The 24701-nt window shown below is 41.5% G+C and overlaps 1 protein-coding gene across 5 annotated transcripts in view; it reads right to left on the reverse strand.

Moving 5' to 3' along the window:
- LNPK (lunapark, ER junction formation factor) overlaps positions 1-22463 on the reverse strand; it is a 50977-nt gene extending 28514 nt beyond the window's left edge. The window contains exons 1-6 of one of the 5 annotated variants that reach the window (XR_005701715.2): positions 22406-22442; positions 18601-18682; positions 17333-17374; positions 9645-9832; positions 6350-6408; positions 3089-3129 (exon numbers count right to left, since the gene is read on the reverse strand). Coding sequence is in view for 3 of the 5 variants with exons in the window: in XM_040070072.2 (XP_039926006.1) it covers positions 3089-3129; positions 6350-6408; positions 9645-9832; positions 17333-17377; positions 18601-18627 (360 nt within the window). In the remaining 2 variants the exon portion in view is untranslated. Of the gene's footprint in view, positions 1-3088; positions 3130-6349; positions 6409-9644; positions 9833-17332; positions 17378-18600; positions 18683-22287; positions 22307-22405 lie in introns of those variants that run through there. The other 4 variants (XR_005701714.2, XM_040070073.2, XM_040070072.2 and 1 more) reach the window with 4 other exon arrangements.
- Between the last annotated feature and the right edge of the window lie 2238 nt (positions 22464-24701).

Genomic DNA, 24701 nt, shown 5'->3' on the forward strand with positions numbered 1-24701 from the left:
ATTTACTCTGAACAGATCCAAGCCAACATTAAAACCACCGAGGTAACTGACCCTTTGTCAGTAAATATGATTTGTAACTGTATTTTGAGTTTCCAGTTGCATATTTGCAGTACTCTAGAATTTACTGGTTAGAAAAAACTGGGTTTATACAAGAACCAACTCCTATCAGAACTTTTATCCTGTACTGAAAATTATCAAAATATCAGTGAATGTCTATACCTAGAAGGCTGAAGACAAAGTTGATTAAAGAGTAAGTAGCTTAAGTAACAGAACTGATATGCTGCATTTTTTTTCCACGACTAACATAACTCCAAGATAACCTTGAAATCCAACTAGTTTTTTTTCCCCTAGATTAAAGATGCAATTTCTAAACTCTTACCTGAAATGGCCTGGAAGTCTGTCCAAGTCTAATATTACATTTAGCCTACTATTCAGAGTAGCTGAGCAAGCTTCAGCAAAGTTTGATTCTAAAATTAGCTAGGTAATTACTATACTAGCTTCACAACTTTGTCCTCAGGCTAAGAATTATCCCATCTTTAAGACTGCTGTTCCAGGTAAACTCTCCACTAATTCCCAGTTGTATCAGCTTAATACATGTCCTGCACCCTTGCTGTAATATGCTTAACCCTCTGAACTTGCTCATCTACCCAGGTACATGCTTAAGGGCTCACATCCTCATTAACTGAGAAACTCTGAGGCCAAAATCACAGCTAAACTCTCACGAACACAACCACAGTATCCCTTATAGCCAAGGAGGGAAACAAAGTTGTACCTTGAAGTAGTGCCTTAATTACAGCTAATTACCCCGAATTAATAACAAGCTTTAAAGTATTCACCAGGAAAAAACAGCATAAAGTCTGTTTTGTGAGAAATAAGTATTACACAAACTTTGAGTCAAAGTATGGAAGAGACAATACTAATGGCAATTTCCAGATGAAGCATCTGTATTTGTCAAGTTTTAGGCCCACATGAGTATCCACATGACTACGTCACCAAAGCCAGAAGAGAAGTTAAACAGAAATTAATTTCTATTGAGCAGTCACTGCAAACCCACCAGGGCATTACTGCAGATGAGGAGCTTACACCATTTACAGGTAAGCCCTGTAACAACCTTATGCCCCTTCAGGACACAATGTCTGTAGGGAAAAGGTGGACTGTAGTAATGTCTGTAGGGAAAAGGTGGACCACATGACTGTAAAACACAAGTATTGTAACATTTTTCAAAAGGACAATTGTCTTCAACATAAGATTTATCCAACAATTAGGTAGCTGAGCTGCAAAGTGAAAAAGCACAGCTGGTGCAGCAGGCTCAGTGCCTAGACAACAATTTGCATTAGAAATAAACAGGAAACACATAATTTACTTATCCTAAATACTTGGAGGACCACAGCGTAAATTTCTTAGTAAGTAATCCTATTTGTAAACTCAGCAGCAAATCAGAATTTAACAGGGGAAAAAAAAATCCTCTCCCTCCCCGTTATTTCACTTCACTTTTGTTTTACTAAAAAGTAGGTTATTCATAGCCAAAGGCACTCCTAAAGAAAATCAAACAAAACAAAATCAAATCCGAGCATTATCAAAATTAAATTTCACCACATGCAATTTATTCAGTGTTTTTATTTAAAACACTAATTATAGTCTGTCTTGTTACTTGCATCCCCTTCCAGCTCATTTCAACACATTCTGTTTCATGTATATTTTTCTAATTTTAATGCTTAATTGAATATCTCAAATTATGATGAGCCTCCCAAGTTCATCTTCTGAGTCAAAAACTGCACAGATTCAAGAGGTTGCAGTAAGTCCTGTTTCTGGTTCCTTGCTAGGAAGCAGGCACCTACAAGACCACATGATAATCACAGACTCTGAAAAATAGCTGAGTTATACATTATTGGACTTCCCAGAACTCAGTTTCACTAATCCTATTTAGAAGTTCGTCTTTAATGATTAAAGCTTGACTTGCATATATGCTCATGGTAATTTATACTTCCAGATTTAAATTCCCCATAGTTACATTATAATTTCATTATTGTCTACAAAGTATTTATGCAGTTGTTTCATTTTTGTATTGTGTATTGTTTCATCCTGGTTGTTTACAGTACATTGTTTTGATGCTTTCCACATGCAAAATACACATTTAGGTTTTTCTTGACTAATCTTTTATTCAATGTCTTTTGTCCTAATTGCTTCTCACACACAAACATTCAGTATTACTAGTTCTTCTATAGAAAAGATTTTCATGATTACAGAAACCTAAACTGAAATGAAGACTTTACATTTAAGATTCCAAAAAACTTTTTTGTTCTCCACTGTGCTTTTTCTGCTTCAAGAACTTTTCCTTTAAGGATACCAAACGACTAAGTTACTTGGAAACATTAACTAATTTCAGTTAAGCAGTTTTCATAAAATAAACTTAACATAGTTGTCATGCTCATTTCTTTCCTTCCTAGAAAATGTGAGCCTCTTGAAGCCCTTTGTATCCCCACAACAACCAAAGAACACAACCATTTAAATATTAGCAAATCCTCTTTATCAAAGAACAATGACATAATTAGGTTACAGGTTATCTTTTTTACATCTACATTTTAAAAGTGATAAAATGCAGATTACAACGTAATACCACACTCTTACCCAACTCATTTTTGGTACCTTTTTTGTGGGTTTTTTATTAATTTAGCTACCATGGCAAAACCCAGAAGGTATGAGGTGAACACTTTGACAAACTCATTAACAAACCTCATAACAGAGTTTTCGGAGGGAGGAGGAGTTGCTTTGGCAGAGTAGGGTTGGGGGCGGAGAGTGTTTGGGTTGTGGCAGTTTTTAAGTTTTGCCTCACAAGGCAGATGAAGCCAACCATGGCAGACAAAGAATTTCTCTCTCAACAAGCTTCCATACAGAGTGATTAAACAGAGAGGAAAGAGCTTTCAGTGTTACAAACTTTGCAAAGAAGGCAAGTTATCCAAGACTTGGAACCTTTTCCATCCTAATTTCCCTTACTGAGATTACCTTTTGATCACGTTTGGTGCAAATATCTGGAATACACCAGTTTTAGTGAACCATAACAACAATTTTTTATTGACGTTTTACTTACTATTTTTTTCTTTTGGGATTTTAGATCTTCCAGCGCATCATCTAAAAAAAGGACATCATACATTAGTTTTCAAATATAAAATAAGATAATTTCAGCACATTCTAAACATTGACTTTGCCTTGTGAAATCAGGAAAAATTATGCACTGACCGCTACCAACTCTAAACATTAGTAAACTTTGTATAAAACAACTAGCGTTTTTATGTGAAAATAAATCACTTAAAATGCTCAAACTGCTTATAAATTATAGCCCACTGTTATCACTTTACAGTTATAACTATTAAAAAATTTTATGTACCATTTCCTCATTAAGCAAACCAATTCTAGCCAGTGCCCTGTTTTGACCTACATTAAAACTGGTACAACAATGGACCAAATACATTTCATCTCATGAGCCGAAATACAGAAAAAAAGCTTGAGGTCGCAGCATTAATATATCTGAGTACCAGATTTACTGGCTTCAGTATTTCACATAAACCTCTTAACACGTACTAGTTTCAAATGCCAGGTCAATTCCAAGCTTCAAAGCTCAATCTACTTCCCCCTTGCTATACTCTCAGACTACAGGAAAGCCCCCAGTTTGGAAGAACAGCTACCAGGTCATTCGATTAGTAACTGTTAAGGGACTGTTACAACAGGTAGGCAGAACACCTAACCTCTCTAAAAGGAAGAGAAAGAAGAAAGGCCAAATGCATGTGGGATTTTCCTCAAAGTCCATGTTTGGAGCTTGACATTCATGGAAAACTCACTGTAATGAACCATCACCTAGTGCAGAAGATACTCTCTCAAAAAATTAGCTTTTCTGGTACCTCTTTTCACAGCAAGAAGATTCTAACAATAAACTGTACAACTTCTTACCCTTTCTCAGCTCTACTGAACACTGGCAGCTCACTTGCTGCAAAAATATACCTATTCTCACCCATATTTCAGATTTTAAAGACATAAAAAGCTTCATAGAACTACAAGACAAAACCAAAACCAATCAAGCTAAACACATTTTTTTTTGTATTTTTATTATTTATAAATAAGTATTCCATACCATTCAAAGTTACTTCATGGAAAACTGTTACTTAAAATTAAGGGAACAAATAATTACTTGAACTTTTCCAAAATGCAGAAATCCATTTTGATCAAATAAACCTCTTCATTAAATGCGCAAAACACTAAAACTGGCATGCACGTATCTGAAAGGTTATTATTGATGCAATGAAAGGGCAACTACAACCACCTGTATTTGTTAATAGGGCATGGCAAAAGACTCTACTTAATCCTGGGATTGACCACAGAAGACGGACAATTACATAAAGTATGCATCTTCAAATTAAGCAGGGTACCGCCTTTCACCAAATTTTACATTTATATTAGAACACAGTCTCAAACATTTCTCCACACAGATTAACAGCTCAAAATGTATTGCAATGCAGTGTGGCATCATGAAATCAAATAAACAGTAGACCACAGCCAGCTATTAATGGTTACTCAAGAAATTGCAAGTGCTTTTGGTACCTAGAAATGCCTAGAACATTTTCAAGCATAGCCTTCCACACAGCAATGCAATCAGTTTAAAGTGTGGGTGTTTCTTTCTGACCACTTTGCCTCCTGTACTCAACAAGAACCTCATGAAGCACCTGCCCCTTCAAACGTGGCCAAATGGCAATTACTGCAAATCATTCTCAATAAACCAACATATCTTAATTAAACCTACAGAAAAAAAAAAACAAAACACCTCATACTAGAGAAGTCAATACCTGCAATACACCTCATTTATTTTCTCTACACTTTGGGACAGATCAGCCTAAATCTTGAACAGTTGTTTGCCTGACCAGTCCTAAAAACTGAAATTCCATAATCTCTCTGCAACACCTTCCCTGGAGTCTAGCTACAAGTTTTCTTCATTCACAGTATCATTCCCGAATCTGGTGTATACTGGTTATCCAGCAGAGCTTTATTGTATTAAGTAACCACCTCCAGTGTCTCAGTATGTTATACTAACTTATCCCAGAATAAAAACATGGCTTTGAGCAACTTAGTTGACAGTTTGCTCTCTCAACTACACTTCCTCCTGCTTTACTGCTTCAGCTCCACATTCGATTTTTCTTTTTCAAATATAGGACTTTTATCTCTGAGGTAAAACACTTCATTTTTACCCAGTCTCTGGAACCACACAGAAATAATCCCTTTTGGCATGTTCTATCATCTACTAAACCCTTTAAACACAGGTTCAACAAAAGCACTAGACCTGCCTGTATGCTCAAAACAGCAATAAAGACACTTAAGCCAACTAGAAAAACATACTTTTTTTCTTATTCAGCCATGAAATGCAAATCATTCGTTTCACCTTAGAAATGAATCACACAGCACCACAGAATATATGGACAATTTTATTTCTACATAAAAATGTATGTTCTTGCTTGCATATCAAATGCAAACATTAAGTTTAAGAAAAATTCTAAAAGTGATGTTTAACTTGTAAGCTGTCACAAATTAAATACATCATGCTGTTCTGCAAGTCATAAAACACAGTGCAACACTGAGGTTTTCCTGTATTATTGCTCACATCACCATGAGATATTGTTACAGGCTGGACTGCTTTCAAGGAAAGTCTCAAATGAATTCTAACTACTGCAAACAAGTGCCACAGATGCTGTTTTTAAATAGCATGCAGATTCATTCTAATGCAAAATTTAACAACTTTTTATATATATATGAACACCTCCATTACTTTTCGGTTTTGTTACATGACTTCCAATTTTCCTTAGCTCTCAAAAAAGTAGAAAAACACCTGCTTATACCTTTCCCTCTCAGGAAAACATAACTATGCCTTGGAGAACTTGGGAGAGAAAAGATATTCTGACAAATAAGTTAGACATATTTGCTATAAATCTCTTCCCTTTTGCATAAGGATAACAGATTAAGACTGCTGGAATACTTGTGAGATGAAAGTATCAAGGGAACTACTACTACTACTGTTTATATTTCCTTTCCCCTTGCTCCTACTTCTACACCATATTTTATTCCATTATACTTTTGACACATGCAAAGACAGGAGAAAGTACAATTTTTTTAAGTGAAGTGAAAGATTAAGTAGTTTCCTTCCTGCTCCTTCATGAACTACATGGCAGAAAAAAGTTTAGCTAATACTACCCATTTCAGTATCAACTGAAACTCTTGTCTTCCTGGAAGCCAAATAATCAAAAGCATTTACATTCTCAATGAGCTATATATTCTTAAAAAAAAAGACCCACAAGGAAAAAATACTTACTATTCCTTTCTGTCCGTTTGGAAAAGAAAAAGATGAGCAGTGTTCTTATACACCAGATTCTTTAGAAGAAAAAGAAAAAAATGTATTAATTAAAATATATTATAGTAACCATTTCTGAAGTCATTTAGTAAACAAAATGCTTACCAGATGAGATTTTATTTTGCAAATGCAAAGGACAAACATTCACACCGTATTTATATAAAAAACTAAAAACTAAATCATCATCTTGTCAAGAAGACATCAATATTGCTCTATATAAAATCACCTTTTCTGTTAAAATTAACTGTAACTTAAGGCAGAAATATTAAGGCAGCAGCAGCAACATCATCACTTGCTAAAAAATGTTCAGCTGAAAATTATTTAGTCATCACTTCTTATTTGGTCATTTTAAAATGCATTTTATCCAAAAAAGAAACTCACCAGTTAAGGCCCAAAATAAAGACCCAAGAGATTTGCGGGAAGAATTCTAATTCCGATGAAAACCATGAGGCAGAGCTATTGTACAAACGCTCTTGCAAGCAGAATTAACTGACCTGAGTCCTAGTGATTTTAGAGAGCTCTAAGTCTACTCAGTTTCTGTAGGGTTTCAGCTGACTTAGCTGAAGCAGTTAAACTGATCTATGACCATTTTACATTTGAAAGGTCTCTCTGCAATCATCAGGATTTCATTAGCTTTAAAGCTTAGAATTGCCTCTAAATATTAAGCTGACACTTTTCCTGGTAGGTTATTCAGTCTAAACCAAGTGGCAAACCTCAGACACCAAGCCATCCCAAGCATCCAAAATCCTCCTAACGTTAATTAAATAACAGAGCCTAAATTAGCAATGTTTCATTTAAGAAAAAAAAAAAATCTTAAAGACCAGAAAGGTTATCTGACTAAAAGCATGCAAAAGAAATCAGGCAAAAGGCTCTAAGAGTTTTGACTTTTAATTTATAAAACATCTTCTGTATTCATATAATGGTTGCCCAGTTAAAAATGCCTTCAAGTATTAATAACACAATCCAAGTTAGATGAGGCAACCGGAATCTGAGAGCAGCCTATCCAAGGAAAGAGAAACAAAGTAGTTTAACTATTCCATGTTCAAAGGTGTTCTGTAACAACTGATCTAATAATACAGGTGGATTTATCTGCTCACACAACACAGAAAGTGTCTTCATAAAGTACCAGAAGAAATAAATGTTTACAGGATTTAAACTGCCTTAAATACCCTCAGGCAAAAGCATTATTTCTTTTTTAATGTATGCTTAATAGTATTCTACCTAAAGCCCTATTCTAAATATAAAATAAATTAGACATCACAAAATAAAAAAGCATTTCCTCTTTAAGAAATCTGAAACAGAAGTTTAACAGCCAACCATTTCCACCAATTAAAAAAAATCTGTGAAATCTGAACATGCAAATTAATACCAATTCAAATAAAAATCAGTTCAAGGACATCCTTCTAACATGCTAATGTATTTCTTAAACTTTTCAGGTATTTCAGTATGTATCTAAAATTAATGAAGTTATATTCCTAAAACTTAACTTGCTCTACCAACATCAGTAACTTGCAGATACCCTGAGGGACTGACCTAAGGCAGAAATAAGCTGGTGACTGACTGCAAGCTGGAAAAGGCAGACATACTCCCGTTTGATTAGGTCTGAAAAATCTCTAGAGCTATTACTGGGTGGCACCAGGCATTCAGCATGGAGTCACCTCTTGACCGAGAACAAAGACAAGCTGGCAGCTGCTTGCCATTCATGTCTGCCAAAAAAAAGCTGAAGAGAAATAGCTTAAGTAAAAAAAATCTGATAAAGAGTTGCAAGTCATAAGAGAACAACAGTCTGATTCTAAGTGCTAGTAAGCTGATATCTAAATCAGAACTTTTACAGAGAGCCATCTTGAGAAAAATAAGCAGAACTGAAAGACAAACTAGAGAATAGAAGTCCAGCATACAAATTCAAACCACAGCACTGGAAGCCATCCCCTTCACAAATAAAAGCTTTTATTTTTTTCACTAATTCTAACACACCTATGTGAAAGGGGGCTGGTAACACTTCACCTTTTTTACAGGCCTTTCCTATCAGCATGAACAAGCCTCACACAAAAGACTTTGAAATGCTTGTCCTTAATAACAAAGTTAATTCATATTACTACCAAAGATTAATTTGAGCTCTAATTTCTATATTAATCCTTTCCAGTCAAGATACTGCTGCCCATGCATCTTCTCCACTGGAGCCCACAACAGCAGCATATCAGTGTATTATGGATAACGCAGTATAACATACAGAAAGCATATTCAAGTTGGGGGTTTTCCACATGCTACGTTATGCTGACCCAAGCTCATCAAACTTGAGGACTCAAATATTTACTTTTGACTTTGCCTTTCAAGTCTAAAGCTAGGGCTAAGCCATGCTTTTGTACAAAGGTGCTGTACAAATATGGAAGTACTTATGATCATTTCAGCAAACTAGTAAACACACCGTGCTCCCTATCGGTAGCAAAGATGCTCAGCAGCCTGGTCTCACCGCCATGATGGTCTGGAGGAAGGGGAGGCAGCAAAGCAGCTGTTCAGTGAGGTGGGAACCCATTTTGTTACTTTTAGAAAAGCAGATTTCTTAGACAACAAAAGCCACTCATCAGGAGAAGCACCAATCAGCTCGGTGGAACAAATATGTAAGGCAATACTTTCTTCAGTTCACATACAATGAAGGCTGCATATTTTCTTTTTGAAGAAAAGAGTCAATGATTTTCCATAAAAACAGCTGATTATGTAAAACTAGTTTTCAACACAATTAGGATGTTGACCTTTCAAGTCAATTCTGTGTTAATAGTCACCTAACACATGAAAATAAGTTTCTCCACTCATTCTTGCATGTATCCCAGGTTTATACACAACATTTTACATGTAGGTGACACACTTTTGGTTACTCGCATATAGTAATGTTACTTTTCAAACTGCAGTAAAAATAAAACCCAAGATAACGATCTTGTGCTTATATTATGTTACCTTACAGCTGTTCAGACACAGCTCTCGATGCCCAGTATAATTTTGATAAGCCAAGTAACTTTAGATGCTATTATCTTTTGATGATAAGACCTAGTTCTATACTAAAACCAGACCCATGAGAGACATTCCCCTCAAAGAAAATGTCTGTCTAACTACTTGAATTTATTTTAGAAGAAAAAATTCAGCAAGTTATGACATCTCAAGGATTGTCAAAGCAAACCCAAACCCCTGCTGAGATGTATTTTCCATCTCCTTTTATCAAAGAGACAGCAGTTAGAAAGTAAAAAAAGGCATATTTACTTACATGAACGGAAATGCAAAAAATGGAAGTGTCATTGTCAGCCTTGCTGTCCATTCGTCAGGAAGACACCACAAATATACAATTAAGCAAGTAATAAGGTAAAGAAGTGAGGAGTAGAGAAGAAGCCTTCCAACCCATAGTTTCTGTAGCCTCTGATTTTTTTCTCTAAATTCTTCTAATCTCTTTATATCCTGCAAATAAACAGGGTTCAGCCTTATTAGTGCAATTAGAAAATGGTTTTACTAAGCTGCCTTTAAATGTTTGCAAAAATCAGCCCTATCAGTTTGATACTTGATTAGAAAAGACAAGCAGCTTTTTGACAAATGACAATGTTTGCCCAAAGATAACTTTCACAGCATAAATACTCCACACTAATAATGTTTTGCTATGGGCCACTAGCACCTTATTAGCAATTGGTAAGAAAAGTTCAAAATCAGCACTTTTTCACATTTGTAATGTATTAGTATATTTGGGACAAGTGAAAAATACCAGTTATCTTATGAATGGCAGTCTTTACCATCACATAAGTCACTACTAACCATACTTGGCATTCTAAAGCTTTCATCAGGTACCTGTGGAAACTTAAATGCTTCTAAGACTTTTCTACTAACATGGCAAATTGCTGGAACCTCTCCATCATTTGACATGTTTTCCTTTCAGTACTTTCCTCACATTGAGAGCAAAATCCTGAACATCTGTACGATGCTTCTGGTATATTAATAAGTGATCGAGCAATGCTCTGCTATTTTAAACATTCTGACTTGCATTTCAAGTGACAACAGAAGTACTCAAGCTTTCATTAAAAGAAAAACAAAAATAACTGTTTTGAAATATGCTGTTGACAATTTCCCCACAGAGAAGAGACATCTGTCACAAATTGTCATAGGTTACAATGTAAAATGTGCCCAAAGTATGTATTCTATCACCATCTACATGAAATGTTGTTGTGCACCACTGTTTCCCGTGCCCCCTCCCTCCAGACTATCTTCTGTTAATGGCCCATCAATGCCGTCCTGCATGATTCATAGATAACTCTCCCCAGGAGCTATCTCTGTTTAATAGGCAATCAAGTACTCATTGCAAAACTGATAAAATGATATCAGTCCATTGTGAGATGCTCCGCCCAGGGGGAGGAGCCAAGCATTCCCACCTGGATATAATCGGGGTCTTGGGACAGCACAGGCAGCCTTACCCACTGGATTCCCAGAGGACAAGAGCTACCAGACCTTTCTGCAAGAACACTGCTTCAACAAGACCACTTCATCTGGACTGCCACCACCGCGGTTTCAGGTTGTATTCTGACTCTGTCAGTGATCTTTTGTACCATTGCATGTGTTTTATTTTATTTTACTTTTTTTTTCCTCTCCTATTAAATTGTTTTTTCTGACTTGGAGTCTCTCGCTGGTTTTGCCTTCAAGCCAGCACATATATTTTGGCGCCCAACGTGGGGCAGGAGGTACTGAGAGAAGTCAGAATTACAATTTTGTAGTGAGGAAAAAAGAAACAGCTGTCCGCTATGATGCTCAACATGCTTTCATATATCTTATACCTAGCTCTCTACATTTTCCCGCACATGGGGCAGTATTTGCCGGTCTTAATGCTCATGTGTAGACCAGGGTATGGTACCAGAATTGCTGTATTGGTCTATTATGTTTATTGTATGATAACCTCTGAGGCAATGAGCATCATTCGGAATATATACTCTATTTTGTGTTCTTGTCCTGGTCCAGAATGCTACATCTGGGCTCTCAATAATCGCACCCAGCCCCTGTGGGGAGGGGTAAAGAATGATTTTTTCCAGTCTTTTAGGTATGGCACAGCAGTTTTCAAAAGTATTGAGTTCTCTCTAGGTGCCAAGGACAGCATAATATTGTTGTTAGTTCTGCTTTGCCTTCTCTGCACAGCCTGCACCATGCTCACCATGTTTAGAAATCAAACACTACATGGGGTGGTGCAGCGTCTCCTTGAGGAGGAGGGAAAAAGAAACAAATGCAAAACAACGGCATCCGTGTCTACACAAACTGTCGTAGAGGAAACAGGAACCCCATCCATGCAGACTGTCACAGAAAAGAAAAGAACCAAAAACAAGGCAACAGTTTCTGCATCTACTCAGACCATCACAGAGGAGAAAGGAACCAAAAACAAAGCAACAGTGTCAGTGTCTACACAAGCTGTCACAGAGGAGAAAGAAACCAAAGGTGCCATCAGCATCTCCACACAAACTGTCACCGAAGCAGAACAACCTAAACCAGTGGCAGTTGCCCCTGTTCAGAAGAAGAAATCAAAGAGCAAATCAGTCCGCATAGTGACTGATGAGGATGTGGCAGGACCTTCGCACCCAGCAGAAGAGACAGAGCCAGAGATCATCACCCGCTCTCTATCCCTGGGTGAACTGCGTGACCTGCGGAGGGAATTCACCCGCCAGACAAACGAGTCCATCCTGACTTGGCTGCTCCGCATCTGGGACGCTGCAGCCAATGACACCATTCTGGATGGAAGTGAGGCCAGGCAACTGGGATCGCTGTCTCGGGATGTGGTCATTGACCAGGGGATCGGGAGAACCCAACAAACTCTCAGCCTCTGGCGGCGACTGCTAACAAGTGTGAGGGACAGATACCTTTGTAAAGAAGACCTCCAGGTGCACCAAGGAAAATGGAGCACAATGGAACAAGGTACCCGATGCCTGAGGGAATTGGCTGTGCTGGAGATCATTTTCTCAGAAGACGAGAGATTTCCTAAAAGCCCAGATGATGTCCAGTGCACATCGCAGATGTGGTTGAGATTTGCACGGCTTGGACCAGAGATGTACTCCCGTTACCTGGCAACGCTGCAATGGAGGGAAGGTGAGGACAAGGTGGGCGTCTTGGTCAATAAACTAAGAATTTACGAGGATACTGTCACCGCCCCATTTCGTACCCATGTCTCATCCGTGGAAACAAGGCTGGCTGAGCAAGTCCGGAGCTTGATTGAAGAGGGCCATCAGAAACTAAAAAAGGAACTTAAGGAAGAAATTTACCACATCTCGCCAGAACCAACAAGAGTCTCTGCCATTAGGAGCAGGTACCCACCAGCCAGGGAGAGAGGATACACTCCACGGGGTAACCTCTGGTCTTTTCTTCGGGAACATGGAGAAGACATGAGGAATTGGGATGGAAAACCCACCTCCTCCTTAGCAGCCCGGGTACGTGAACTGAAGAGAGAGACACCTACCACAAAGAGCTCATCTAGAGCCAACACTGCTCCAGTCTCAAAGGCACAGAACCCCAGACAGTATAAGAAGAATGATATGACTGATCCACTTGAAGGGACCTCAGGAACATATTTACAGGAAGAAAGCAACGTGTACCATGACCAGGAATAGGGGGGCCCTGCCTCTAGCCAGGTAGAGGAAAGGGACAATCGGATCTATTGGACTGTGTGGATCCGATGGCCTGGCACATCTGACCCACAAAAATATACGGCTTTGGTTGACACTGGTGCCCAATGTACCCTGATGCCATCAAGGTATGTAGGAACAGAATCCATTTCTATTTCTGGAGTGACAGGAGGGTCCCAGCAGCTGACTGTATTGGAGGCCGAAGTGAGTTTAACCGGGAATGGATGGCAAAAACACCCCATCGTGACTGGCCCAGAGGCCCCATGCATCCTTGGCATAGACTACCTCAGAAATGGATACTTCAAAGATCCAAAAGGATATCGCTGGGCTTTTGGGATAGCTGCTGTAGAGACAGAAGACATCAGACAACTGAGTACCTTGCCTGGTCTCTCAGATGACTCCTGTGCTGTGGGACTACTAAGAGTTGAAGAACAACAGGTACCAATCGCCACAACAACAGTACACCGACGGCAATACCGCACCGACAGAGACTCTGTGACTCCTATCCATGAGATGATTCGGAAACTGGAGAGCCAAGGGGTGGTCAGCAAGGCTCGTTCACCTTTCAACAGCCCTATATGGCCAGTGCGTAAGTCCAGTGGAGAATGGAGACTGACTGTGGATTACCGTGCTCTGAATGAAGTCACCCCACCACTAAGTGCTGCTGTGCCAGACATGTTGGAGCTTCAGTACGAGCTAGAGTCCAAGGCAGCAAAGTGGTATGCGACCATTGATATTGCCAATGCCTTCTTCTCCATTCCTTTGGCAGCAGAGTGCAGAGCCCAGTTTGCCTTCACCTGGAAGGGCGTACAGTACACCTGGAACCGACTGCCCCAGGGGTGGAAACACAGCCCCACCATCTGCCATGGACTGATCCAGACTGCACTGGAAAAAGGTGAGGCTCCTGAACATTTACAGTACATTGATGACATCATTGTATGGGGGAACACAGCAGGGGAAGTCTTTGAGAAAGGAGAAAAGATCATCCAGATTCTGCTGAAAGCTGGTTTTGCCATTAAGCGAAGTAAAGTGAAGGGACCGGCCCAAGAAATCCAGTTCCTGGGAGTAAAGTGGCAAGATGGACGGCGGCAGATTCCCACTGAGGTCATCAATAAGATCATCGCCATGTCCCCACCAACCAGCAAGAAGGAGACACAAGCTTTCCTAGGCGCCATAGGTTTCTGGAGGATGCACATTCCTGAGTACAGCCAGATTGTGAGCCCTCTCTACCTGGTCACCCGCAAGAAGAACGATTTCCACTGGGGCCCTGAACAGCAGCAAGCCTTTGCCCAGATCAAGCAAGAGATCGCTCATGCGGTAGCCCTTGGCCCAGTGAGGACGGGACCAGAGGTGAAGAACGTGCTCTACTCAGCAGCCGGGAACAATGGCCTGTCTTGGAGTCTTTGGCAGAAGGTGCCTGGGGAGACTCGGGGCCGACCACTGGGATTCTGGAGCCGAAGCTACAGAGGATCTGAAGCCAACTACACTCCCACAGAGAAGGAAATCTTAGCCGCCTATGAAGGACTTCAAGCTGCCTCAGAAGTAATTGGCACTGAAACGCAGCTGCTTTTGGCACCTCGACTACCAGTGCTGGGATGGATGTTCAAGGGAAAGGTTCCTTCCACGCATCATGCCACTGACACCACATGGAGCAAATGGATTGCCCTCATCACACAGCGCGCCCGTATTGGAAACCCGAATCGCCCTGGGATTCTAGAAATTATAACTAACTGGCCTGAAGGTGAGACTTTTGGATTATCTTTTGAAGAAGAGGAAGAACAAGTGACACGTGCCGAGGAAGCCCCACCGTATAACGAGCTACCGGAGACTGAAAGACGATATGCCCTTTTCACTGACGGTTCCTGTCGAATTGTAGGCGCTAACCGGAAATGGAAGGCTGCAGTATGGAGCCCCACACGACGAGTTGCACAAGCTACTGAAGGACAAGGTGGATCAAGTCAAATTGCAGAACTTAAAGCCATCCAGCTAGCTTTAGATATTGCCGAACGAGAGAAGTGGCCAAGACTCTATCTCTACACCGACTCGTGGATGGTAGCTAATGCTCTGTGGGGATGGCTGAACCGCTGGAAGAAGGCCAATTGGCAGCGCAGAGGGAAACCCATCTGGGCTGCTGAGATTTGGCAAGACATCGCCGCCCGAGTAGAGAAGCTGACCGTTAAGGTTCGACACGTGGACGCACATGTGTCCAAGAGTCAGGCTAATGAAGAGCATCACAACAACGAGCAGGTGGACAAAGCCGCCAAGGTGAAAGTATCACAGGTGGATCTAGACTGGCAACACAAGGGAGAAGTATTCTTAGCCCGTTGGGCCCATGATGCGTCTGGTCATCAGGGGAGAGATGCAACATACCGATGGGCCCGTGACCGAGGGGTGGACCTTACTATGGACAACATCTCACAGGTCATCCACAACTGTGAGACCTGCGCTGCAATCAAACAGGCCAAGCGGGTAAAGCCTCTGTGGTACGGTGGACGATGGTTGAAGTACAGGTATGGGGAGGCCTGGCAGATTGACTACATCACCCTTCCCCAAACCCGCCAAGGCAAGCACTATGTGCTAACTATGGTGGAAGCCACCACTGGATGGTTAGAGACCTACCCTGTGCCTCATGCTACTGCTCGGAATACTATCTTAGGCCTTGAAAAGCAGGTCTTGTGGAGACATGGCACTCCTGAGAGAATCGAGTCAGACAATGGGACCCATTTCAAGAACGGCCTTATAAACACCTGGGCTAGAGAACATGGCATTGAATGGATATATCACATCCCTTATCATGCACCAGCTGCCGGGAAAGTTGAACGGTGCAATGGGTTACTTAAGACTACCCTGAAGGCGCTTGGTGGGGGGACTTTCAAAAATTGGGAACTGAACTTAGCAAAGGCCACCTGGATGGTCAACACTCGAGGGTCAATCAATCGAGCTGGTCCTGCCCTGTCTGAACCCTTGCACACAGTGGATGGAGATAAAGTCCCTGTGGTACACATGAAAGGCATCTTAGGAAAAACTGTTTGGATTAATCCCACATCAAGCAAAGGCAGACCCATCCGTGGGATTGTTTTTGCTCAAGGACCTGGTTCCACTTGGTGGGTAATGCAGAAAGATGGGGAAACCCGTTGTGTACCACAGGGAGACCTAATTTTAAGTGAGAACTGAGTGTAGGGTTTCATTCTGTATATGTGTATATTTATCTATCTAGCTGTAAGAATGTATTAATTTAGGTATAATGTAGATGGTCATAGAATAAGGGGTGGATTATGTCATAGGTTACAATGTAAAATGTGCCCAAAGTATGTATTCTATCACCATCTACATGAAATGTTGTTGTGCACCACTGTTTCCCGTGCCCCCTCCCTCCAGACTATCTTCTGTTAATGGCCCATCAATGCCGTCCTGCATGATTCATAGATAACTCTCCCCAGGAGCTATCTCTGTTTAATAGGCAATCAAGTACTCATTGCAAAACTGATAAAATGATATCAGTCCATTGTGAGATGCTCCGCCCAGGGGGAGGAGCCAAGCATTCCCACCTGGATATAATCGGGGTCTTGGGACAGCACAGGCAGCCTTACCCACTGGATTCCCAGAGGACAAGAGCTACCAGACCTTTCTGCAAGAACACTGCTTCAACAAGACCACTTCATCTGGACTGCCACCACCGCGGTTTCAGGTTGTATTCTGACTCTGTCAGTGATCTTTTGTACCATTGCATGTGTTTTATTTTATTTTACTTTTTTTTTCCTCTCCTATTAAATTGTTTTTTCTGACTTGGAGTCTCTCGCTGGTTTTGCCTTCAAGCCAGCACACAAATGCTGGTGAAAAAATCACAATTGATTACTGAACAATCTTTATTCTGCCCCTGACCTTACTTACTTCCACTAACTAGAGTTACAACTTCTACACATAAAACCATACATTGGAGCTTTTCTAATCAACCTGATGAATGGAACTCTGCACTAGTGACATTTTCCATTACATGGGACTTTAACCATTAGTTATAACTGAATTGTGTAATCAAGGCAGCTTCATATTCATTCCCATTTCAGGATTTCTAAATAAATATTTGCGCTGTAGTTTCTCACTATCTATTACACAGTATTGGTATTTTATAAATGGCTAAACAGTAAGGGAAAAAAAGATAATTCTTCTGATATGCAGAATCTCTACTACTAGAATAATTACCAAAATAATTTAAAATTTCACAAGAATATTTTACCTAATGTGAGAGAAATATATTATTATATATGTATTTTTCTAAACAAAAAGTCAAACAAAACACCAAAAAGCAAACACATACCTTATCTATTTTTTCTAATACTTCTACAGTGGAAGGCTTCGCCTGCTTGCAAGGGAAAGAACAGAGATATTAATCTCACCTTTAAAAATTCAGTATTTTGAGGATTACTGTACCTTAACAGTTTCCTACCAAAAAGACATTCACAATAAATTAATAAATTATCTATTTTACATAAAGGTAAGAAGTTTTCCTTGTTTGTGACAAGGAAGGGACCACAATGAATCACTATTTTACAGCTGGCATTACTCTTAACTGAGGGCTCCTCTCCTACATCACAGAAAATGAAAACCTCTAATGCATCTACAGCAATAACGAATGTGTGGGTGGAAAGCAAAACAAGAACAGAATTGATGAGTGGCGGAAATAGGCAAAACAGAATCTATAGAGGAAGCCCTAACCTGAGTACTCCAGCTTTTTACTACCATTTATTCCATATAAGGACACATAGTGTACATAAATCATAAGCAAGTGCAAATAAGGGTTGTCATCACCAGTAAAATTCACCATAGCAGTAACTGGAAATTTGCCTTCTAGGAATCTTCCCTAATTTCTGAGAATTATCAAGTTACAATCTTTCCCCATCCTTCACATCACAAATTCAAAAACCATAGCTCACACTGCATCACCCTGAAAGTGAGTTTCTATTATATAAAAGTGCCATTCCACCCAAAGCTTCAACTTTAATGGAGTTTTGTATGGAAGGCTCTGAAGTCAATTGCTACTAAGCAAAGGCAAACCTAGATTCACGCAACTCACACCTGCCAGGAGAGTAGTCAAAAACCTCATGCCTCTTCTTCCTCATAAACTCAGTACACCACTCAACAACCAATAAAAACAGATAGGAAGACAGATTTGTACAGGAGTAAGTAGCTACCAATTTGTTAAAACAGCCAGAAATTTATTCTGCACATATCCATTTTTACCTAGGTCAGCAACCTTTGAAGTCACAGATGCTGTAGTTTCTAATCCAATGATGCACCACAGAAGTATTTAGATTTACAGAAAGAGTTAAAACTGTATTTTTAAGTTAACCAAGCCAGTGCCAGACTGGTACTGCAAAAGAAATTAAGACCAACAGCAGAGTTTCACAGCTTAGTGATTTAGCAAAGAATACTTTTGGTTATGATATCTCACTATTGGAGTTTTAAGTGTCATACTCACAGGAAAAGTGAAGCACTATCATTCAGCCAGCATTAATAGTCAGCATGTTCTAGGTACGCCCATCTTCTAGACTAAAGGTTATTACATTGTTACACAATGTTACTTACCCTCCATCTTGAAATTAATCCGCCCATCTTCTATCGTGGACAAATGTTGGCAGAGCTATCAATCTTCTATAAGAATTCACAGCTAGAAATAAAGCATTAAGCACTTAAGAGCAATCTAACAACATAATTAAAGATTCTCAAATTCATTCTAACATCTTAAGAAATCAAAATATTGTATAAAGCCATCATCTAGCTATCTACCTATGTGTTACTTTTAAATTCAATTTTCTGATTCATAGGCCATCCTGTAAGTAAGCTGATCATTTCAGATGTGGCCAAAGTTACTTTTATTTTGGAAATACTTAACCAGAGGGGAATTCTCAAAAACACAGGTGCAAATGAACTGCAAAAAGAGCCACCAAAATACTCCAGCAGAAAAACAATATTAAAAACCTAGTATTGGGCAGCACATTGATTTCCAGTTATTTCCTCTGCTGCCCCTAAGCATAACTTAAGTATTCTCTTTTAGCTGTCACTCTAGGCATTCAGAATTAACATCCTTCAGTTCATGAGAAAATTTCTCAAATATATTTCCTTTTTATGCTCTCATCAACAAGAATATGCTGTATAGCACTATTGTTCTTTCGTGTGCTCAGTTTTAAGTTCAAAGAACCAGTTTCAAAGATTTCATTGGCTAATACAAAAGCACTACAATGGCAGATCTTCCCTGCACAACCCAGGCACATCAAATGACTTTAAAACAGTTCCAAAGACAGCTCACATCACCTACACAAACCTGGAACCCATGAACAACATTAACATGATGATCTAAGCTCCTGAACCAAAATTGTAGCAACTTTCCATTAGAAGATAGTTGAATCAATTGAACCTTAAGATGGCAGACTTTCTCTCCAGTCATTTAATACGCAAGTTTTTTACCCAATGAAGAAAAAAGTAATCAGTTCAAAACAACCCTGACAGTAAACTAATGCTCAATCCCAACCAGGGCTCAAAGCTTTTTCATTCCGGAATGAAACACTAACACTTATTAAAACAAAGCACTGATCTAGCTAGACAGAAATATAAGTGATCATTTTCTTGTTTATTATGTTTCCTTTGGCCAAAAATGGGAAGACATATTTCAATCCAAATTAGTTTTCAAATTGTCTGAGGCTGTTAAAATAATTTAATACGTATAGGATATGCACTGCTCACTAGCACAAACACTACTGCAGTCTGGTAATCTCTTCACCTTTTAAGAAACCCAAGGACTTCAGAAATATAGGCCCTACTGGTTTCAGAAACCAATCCTTAAAGATAAGGAAATCCATATCAGAAATACCACAAAAATGAAGCTAGAACAGATGGGCAAATTAGCTCAGCTGTGGCCAAATTAGTAGCACAAAGGGGTGAGATGTAGAAAAGCAATTACCCTTTGGACTCGAACAAATTCTCAAAATAATCACTACTGCAGCAGCTCACTTCAGTAAAACAACAGCCTTCTTTTTTTTTAAACACAGTCTAACACCAAGGATTTTATACAACTGTGACATTGCAGATACAGGCGAGTTTTTGCACGATGGGTATTGCAGTAGATCTGAGCCTAGACTTTCTTCCCAGATATTTCTACAGATATGGATAGCTTCCATATTGTTTTGCAATAAAGATTCTGCATCAAATAACCAATTGAGAAGTCTGTAAAGCCAGCACAAGGCTCCCAAATCTAACTTGTTTCCCCAGCATTGCCACTGCCATTAGGAGCAATGGTAGCTCTCAGTTGTGGGCAGAGAGACACAGAGATGCTCACATGGCCTTTGTGCATGCCATTTTCCTTCAAAACATAGTCTGAGAACCTCTGTGTTAGAGGATCTTTTGGGAAGAAATTATCCATGAGCTACTGGTGACCCTGACTTACAGCAATAACACAGTCACAGCACTATTGCTACACAAGTTTGTTTTTTCTTAATATCTGGCAAATGCTTGGAAGAGAAACAGGTTTGACAAGTGTCACTATGCATGTGATTTTACAGGAGCTGTGATGATGACAGGCTTTACAGATGCTGCTTTGCAAGTCTGTAATACTACCAAAACCCTTCCCCAAAGAGGTATTAAGGGATTAGGGCCACTAGATTCACATTTACAGTTTAGCCAGTGAATCCTCAGTGAGGAGATGGAAAATTTTCTGTGATTACTAGGGAGTGCCTCAGAGGTTTTCCTTCTTCCTCTCTCTTTTTCTTGACATGACAACACAAATTGTCTTCAACTACTTCAAACTCTCCTCCTTCCTCCTCACCAGCCCCTCCACTACCTACCCCTACCACTAATATCCTACTATTCATGGCAAGAGATCATCCACAAGTTGCTTCCTTCCCATGCTCTAACCAAAAAACTATTCCATAGGACTTTTCCCTTCTGAACACTGCACTCTAGCACAAAGTTGTGCATTTCACTGACTAAGCAGTAGTGCAGTTGGACTTCTTTCCACACACATTATCACTGATGTAATACACAAGTAAGATAGCTGCAACATGTCCTGGGCTTAAAACAGACAAGCAGTAAAAACACTGAACAGAGAAGCTTAAGAAAACACTATTACCAATTTTATTACCTGACTCTCTCAAAAATATTTATAGCAGCTCCTCTACACCCAAAACATTTAAATTATTTATTAAAAAGCAGAAGTTCCAGACTAAGAGAGCAGAGCAGAAAAAGCTTCTCCTTTGAAAGAGGCATAAAGCCACTAAGTCATCCACGCCCATCCACGCAGGTGGAGAAAATAGCTTCATGATCTCATTACACTTTTATCAAGTCAGTCTCAAATTTCTTCATGCTTGTTAATGTTTTAAAGATTAAAAGTTCTCCAAAAACTCAGTTCCCCAAGTAAATTTTAATGACATGCTGAAATTCAAGACCGAATAACATCATGAGAACACATATTACAAGGGGGAAAAAAAATGAAGACAGACACTTGTAATCAAGGCCTTGCATACAGACATAAAGACCTCTCCCCTAAATCAATGGACAATACAATGGAAATAGGTCTTTTTTGCAAACTTAGTGATTCCACTTTACTAAAGTATTTTTAGATATTTACCATTACAAAGAACACAAATTATCCCTTTTAAACTGAATCTCCAGTTCTGCTAACAGTTCACTCACAATTTACTGACCTCAGAAACTTCCACTGGGACCACAAAAACTTTCTCCAGCTGAGTGCCGTGGACAAGGAAACAAGCAAAACCAAACCAGGAGCATCCCCCAGCATCTACTGCAGGCCTGTCCTAGGACGCCTCAGCTACAACAAAATACCAAACTTTTTTCCATTTAAACTTCATTTTCGGCTCCTTCCATCCGGAAGCACCCCACACAGGTCCTATGCTTTGCAGAGCCTTAATTAAAAAGGCAAATTAGCTCCGATACGGACTGCACAGCGGCGGAGCTGTGGGTGTGTCAGGCGCTCTTTTTTGAAACCCAACCCCTCGCAGCCCGCGCGAGGGGCCGCCAGCGCCGGGCCCCGGCGGGCAGGGAGGGCCTTGGCAGAGGTCAGCGGAGCCCCCGGCTCCCCGGCCGGGACAGCCACGGCGCCGCCGCTTCCCCGCTTCCGGGCAGGGCGCCCGCCGCCCTCCCCGCGGCCGGGGGCTTCCTCCCCCAAGGCCGCACCACGGCCCACCCCGCCCCGCTGCCCCGCGGCGAGGAGGGAGAGGGAGGGAGCACCTGCCGCTCCGCTCCGTGCCTCGGGGCCGGTACCTGAGTGCTGTTACGGGGAGCGCCGAGCGCCCCTCTCCCGTCACCCCGCGCCCCTCTCCCGCCGCGGAGCCGCTCGGGGCCGGGCGGGCCGGGCCGCGCATCCCCCGCCGTCACGTACCTGCCGCGGGCCGGGCCGCGCATCCCGCCCGCCGCCGACGCCGCCGCAGGAGGAGCGCGGCGCCGGGGCGCTGCTCCCATCAGGCCCCGCGCGGGCGCGGCAGCCAATCGGCGCCTCGCTGCCGCGGGGCGCGCTGGAGCGGGGCGGTGCCGGGCCGCGCTGCGGGCGGGCGGTGGCGGCCGCGGGCGTTGGGCGGGGCGGGGGTCGGCTCCGCTGCGCTCGGGTCTGTGCGGGGCTGTACCCGGCCGGACCGCACCGGATCGGACCGCACCGGATCGGACCGACCGTGCCGTGACATGGCCGTGCGCCGCTCCCGCCGCCCCTCGCGGCCCGGCCCGGGCGGTGACCCGTGGGGCTCTGCCCAGCCGGGTCGAAGCGGGGCGGGTGTCGGGAGTCGCTCACCGCCGGCGGGGCCGGGGATGCCAATCCCGTCTTCCTGCGGCGATCGCTGGTCCCTGTTACGGAAAATAAAGGCGTTTAAATGCAAAAACGGAGGAACGTGAGGGTCAAACTGTCATGTGGAAGTTTGCAGGCCTCCCGACCCTCGTGTTCAGCCAATGAAGCAGTGCTGGCGAAGAGGCGCCGTGCTGGATTGTGTTCTGCAGGCAGAACAGTTAGGGTCGCAGCAGAGGGCTGCTCTCACCGTCCCCTTCGTTCCAGTCGGCATGTGATGAATATCTTTGGAGAGAAGCAGAACTCTGCATTTCTTTAAATCTCATTACTGTAATAACGATGTCCTCTCCCTTGGTGCTGTACTTCCATCAGCTTTCTTAGGTCGCTGACACCCATCCCTTGCCTCAAGCCGAGAGGACACAGGAACAGAGAATAAATACTTGCTCTGTTTGCACTCTCTTTCTGGCATGCCCTGTTCAGAGTTTTTACCACTACAGTAACACAAGTGCATGTGCATAGATGTGGAAGAAGTCCTTCAAAGTGCTTTGTAGTAACAATTCCTATGCAAAAGCTGTACAACCTCAGCTGACCCTGCATTATTGAACTTGTGTGCAACAGTGCATCATAATACAACCTATAAATGTTGGGGTTTTCCAGTTGTTGTGGGTTGACTCTAGTCAGAAAGTATACGCCCTCCTGCTCCTTCCTCCTCAGGAAGATGGGGGAGATACTAGGAAAAGTCAGAAAGCTCACGGATTGGGTTAAAGGAAGGTTTAATAATTGAATGAATTGGGGGGGGGGGGGGGGGGGGGAGGAAATAGTGCAAGGGAAATAACTAACCACCTCCCACAAGCATTCTCATGCCCAGAAAGTCTTCCAATAATTGATTATTCTTGAAGACAACAACCGCCCCTCCCCCACCCCCATCTTCTTATTCTGCAGTCCCAGTTTTATTGCTGAGCATGACATTATGTGGTATGGAATATCCCGTTGGCCAGTTTGAATGTGCTGTCCTGGTTTCCCCTCCCAAAATTCTTGCCTACCCCCAGCCTGCTGTCTAAGAGAGCAGAGCGTGAGAAAAGGTAAAGCCTCAATGCTGTGCAAGTCCTGTTCAGCAATGGCCAAAACACTGCTGTGTCAGCAGTGCTGTTCTAGTCACAGAACACAAAACAGCAGCATGTGGGCTTCTGTGGAGAAAATTGCTTCATCCCAGCCAGACCCTGTACGTGAACTCAAAAAGAACAGGCAAAGCTTTTAGGCCCAGAGAGGACAAAAAAGATATCCTATCACCTATTCCAGGTGTTATAAATGAGGAGACGTACTCCTTTATTCCATTTTCAAATTAAGCAATTTATTAATTTTGTGGCAAAAGGTGGGCAAGTCAGCACTGGGTGCCTGGGGAGTCACCACTCTACCAACATGCACACTGACTGTTAATTTCGCAGGTACATGTTCATGTTAGCAGTCCCCTCTCAGTTTCTATTCCCTTTTTTTGAGGTTTAGTTTCTATTCTTTGTTGTGATGTTTAGTTTCCTTTCCTCATTGTGATGTCTAGGCTCCATTCTTCCTTGTTTCTGGTGGTCACTGTGGGGATCAGAATCTTTATTCTTCACCCTTTGCTGATCTCTGGCTCCTTTTCATGGCAGTTTTGCTTTGCTTGCATCATTATACCTATTTTTATCTGACATGTATCATAGCTTAATTTCTGACACAGGCAACATAATCAGCTTCAAGCTTTAAGTGGTAGAGCTGAGTCTGATCATCTGTAAGCATTCATTCTTAGTCTGGACATTGGGAAGTTGATCCTTTTAGTTCCTGCCAGTGTTCGGTGTGAATCTTGCTGCTCTACGTGATTTCATTATCAGATAAGTCATAACTCTCGCTATGAATAATGGTTTAGAAC

The sequence above is a fragment of the Hirundo rustica genome, chromosome 7 (assembly GCF_015227805.2).
Source record: "Hirundo rustica isolate bHirRus1 chromosome 7, bHirRus1.pri.v3, whole genome shotgun sequence".
NCBI lineage: Eukaryota > Metazoa > Chordata > Aves > Passeriformes > Hirundinidae > Hirundo > Hirundo rustica.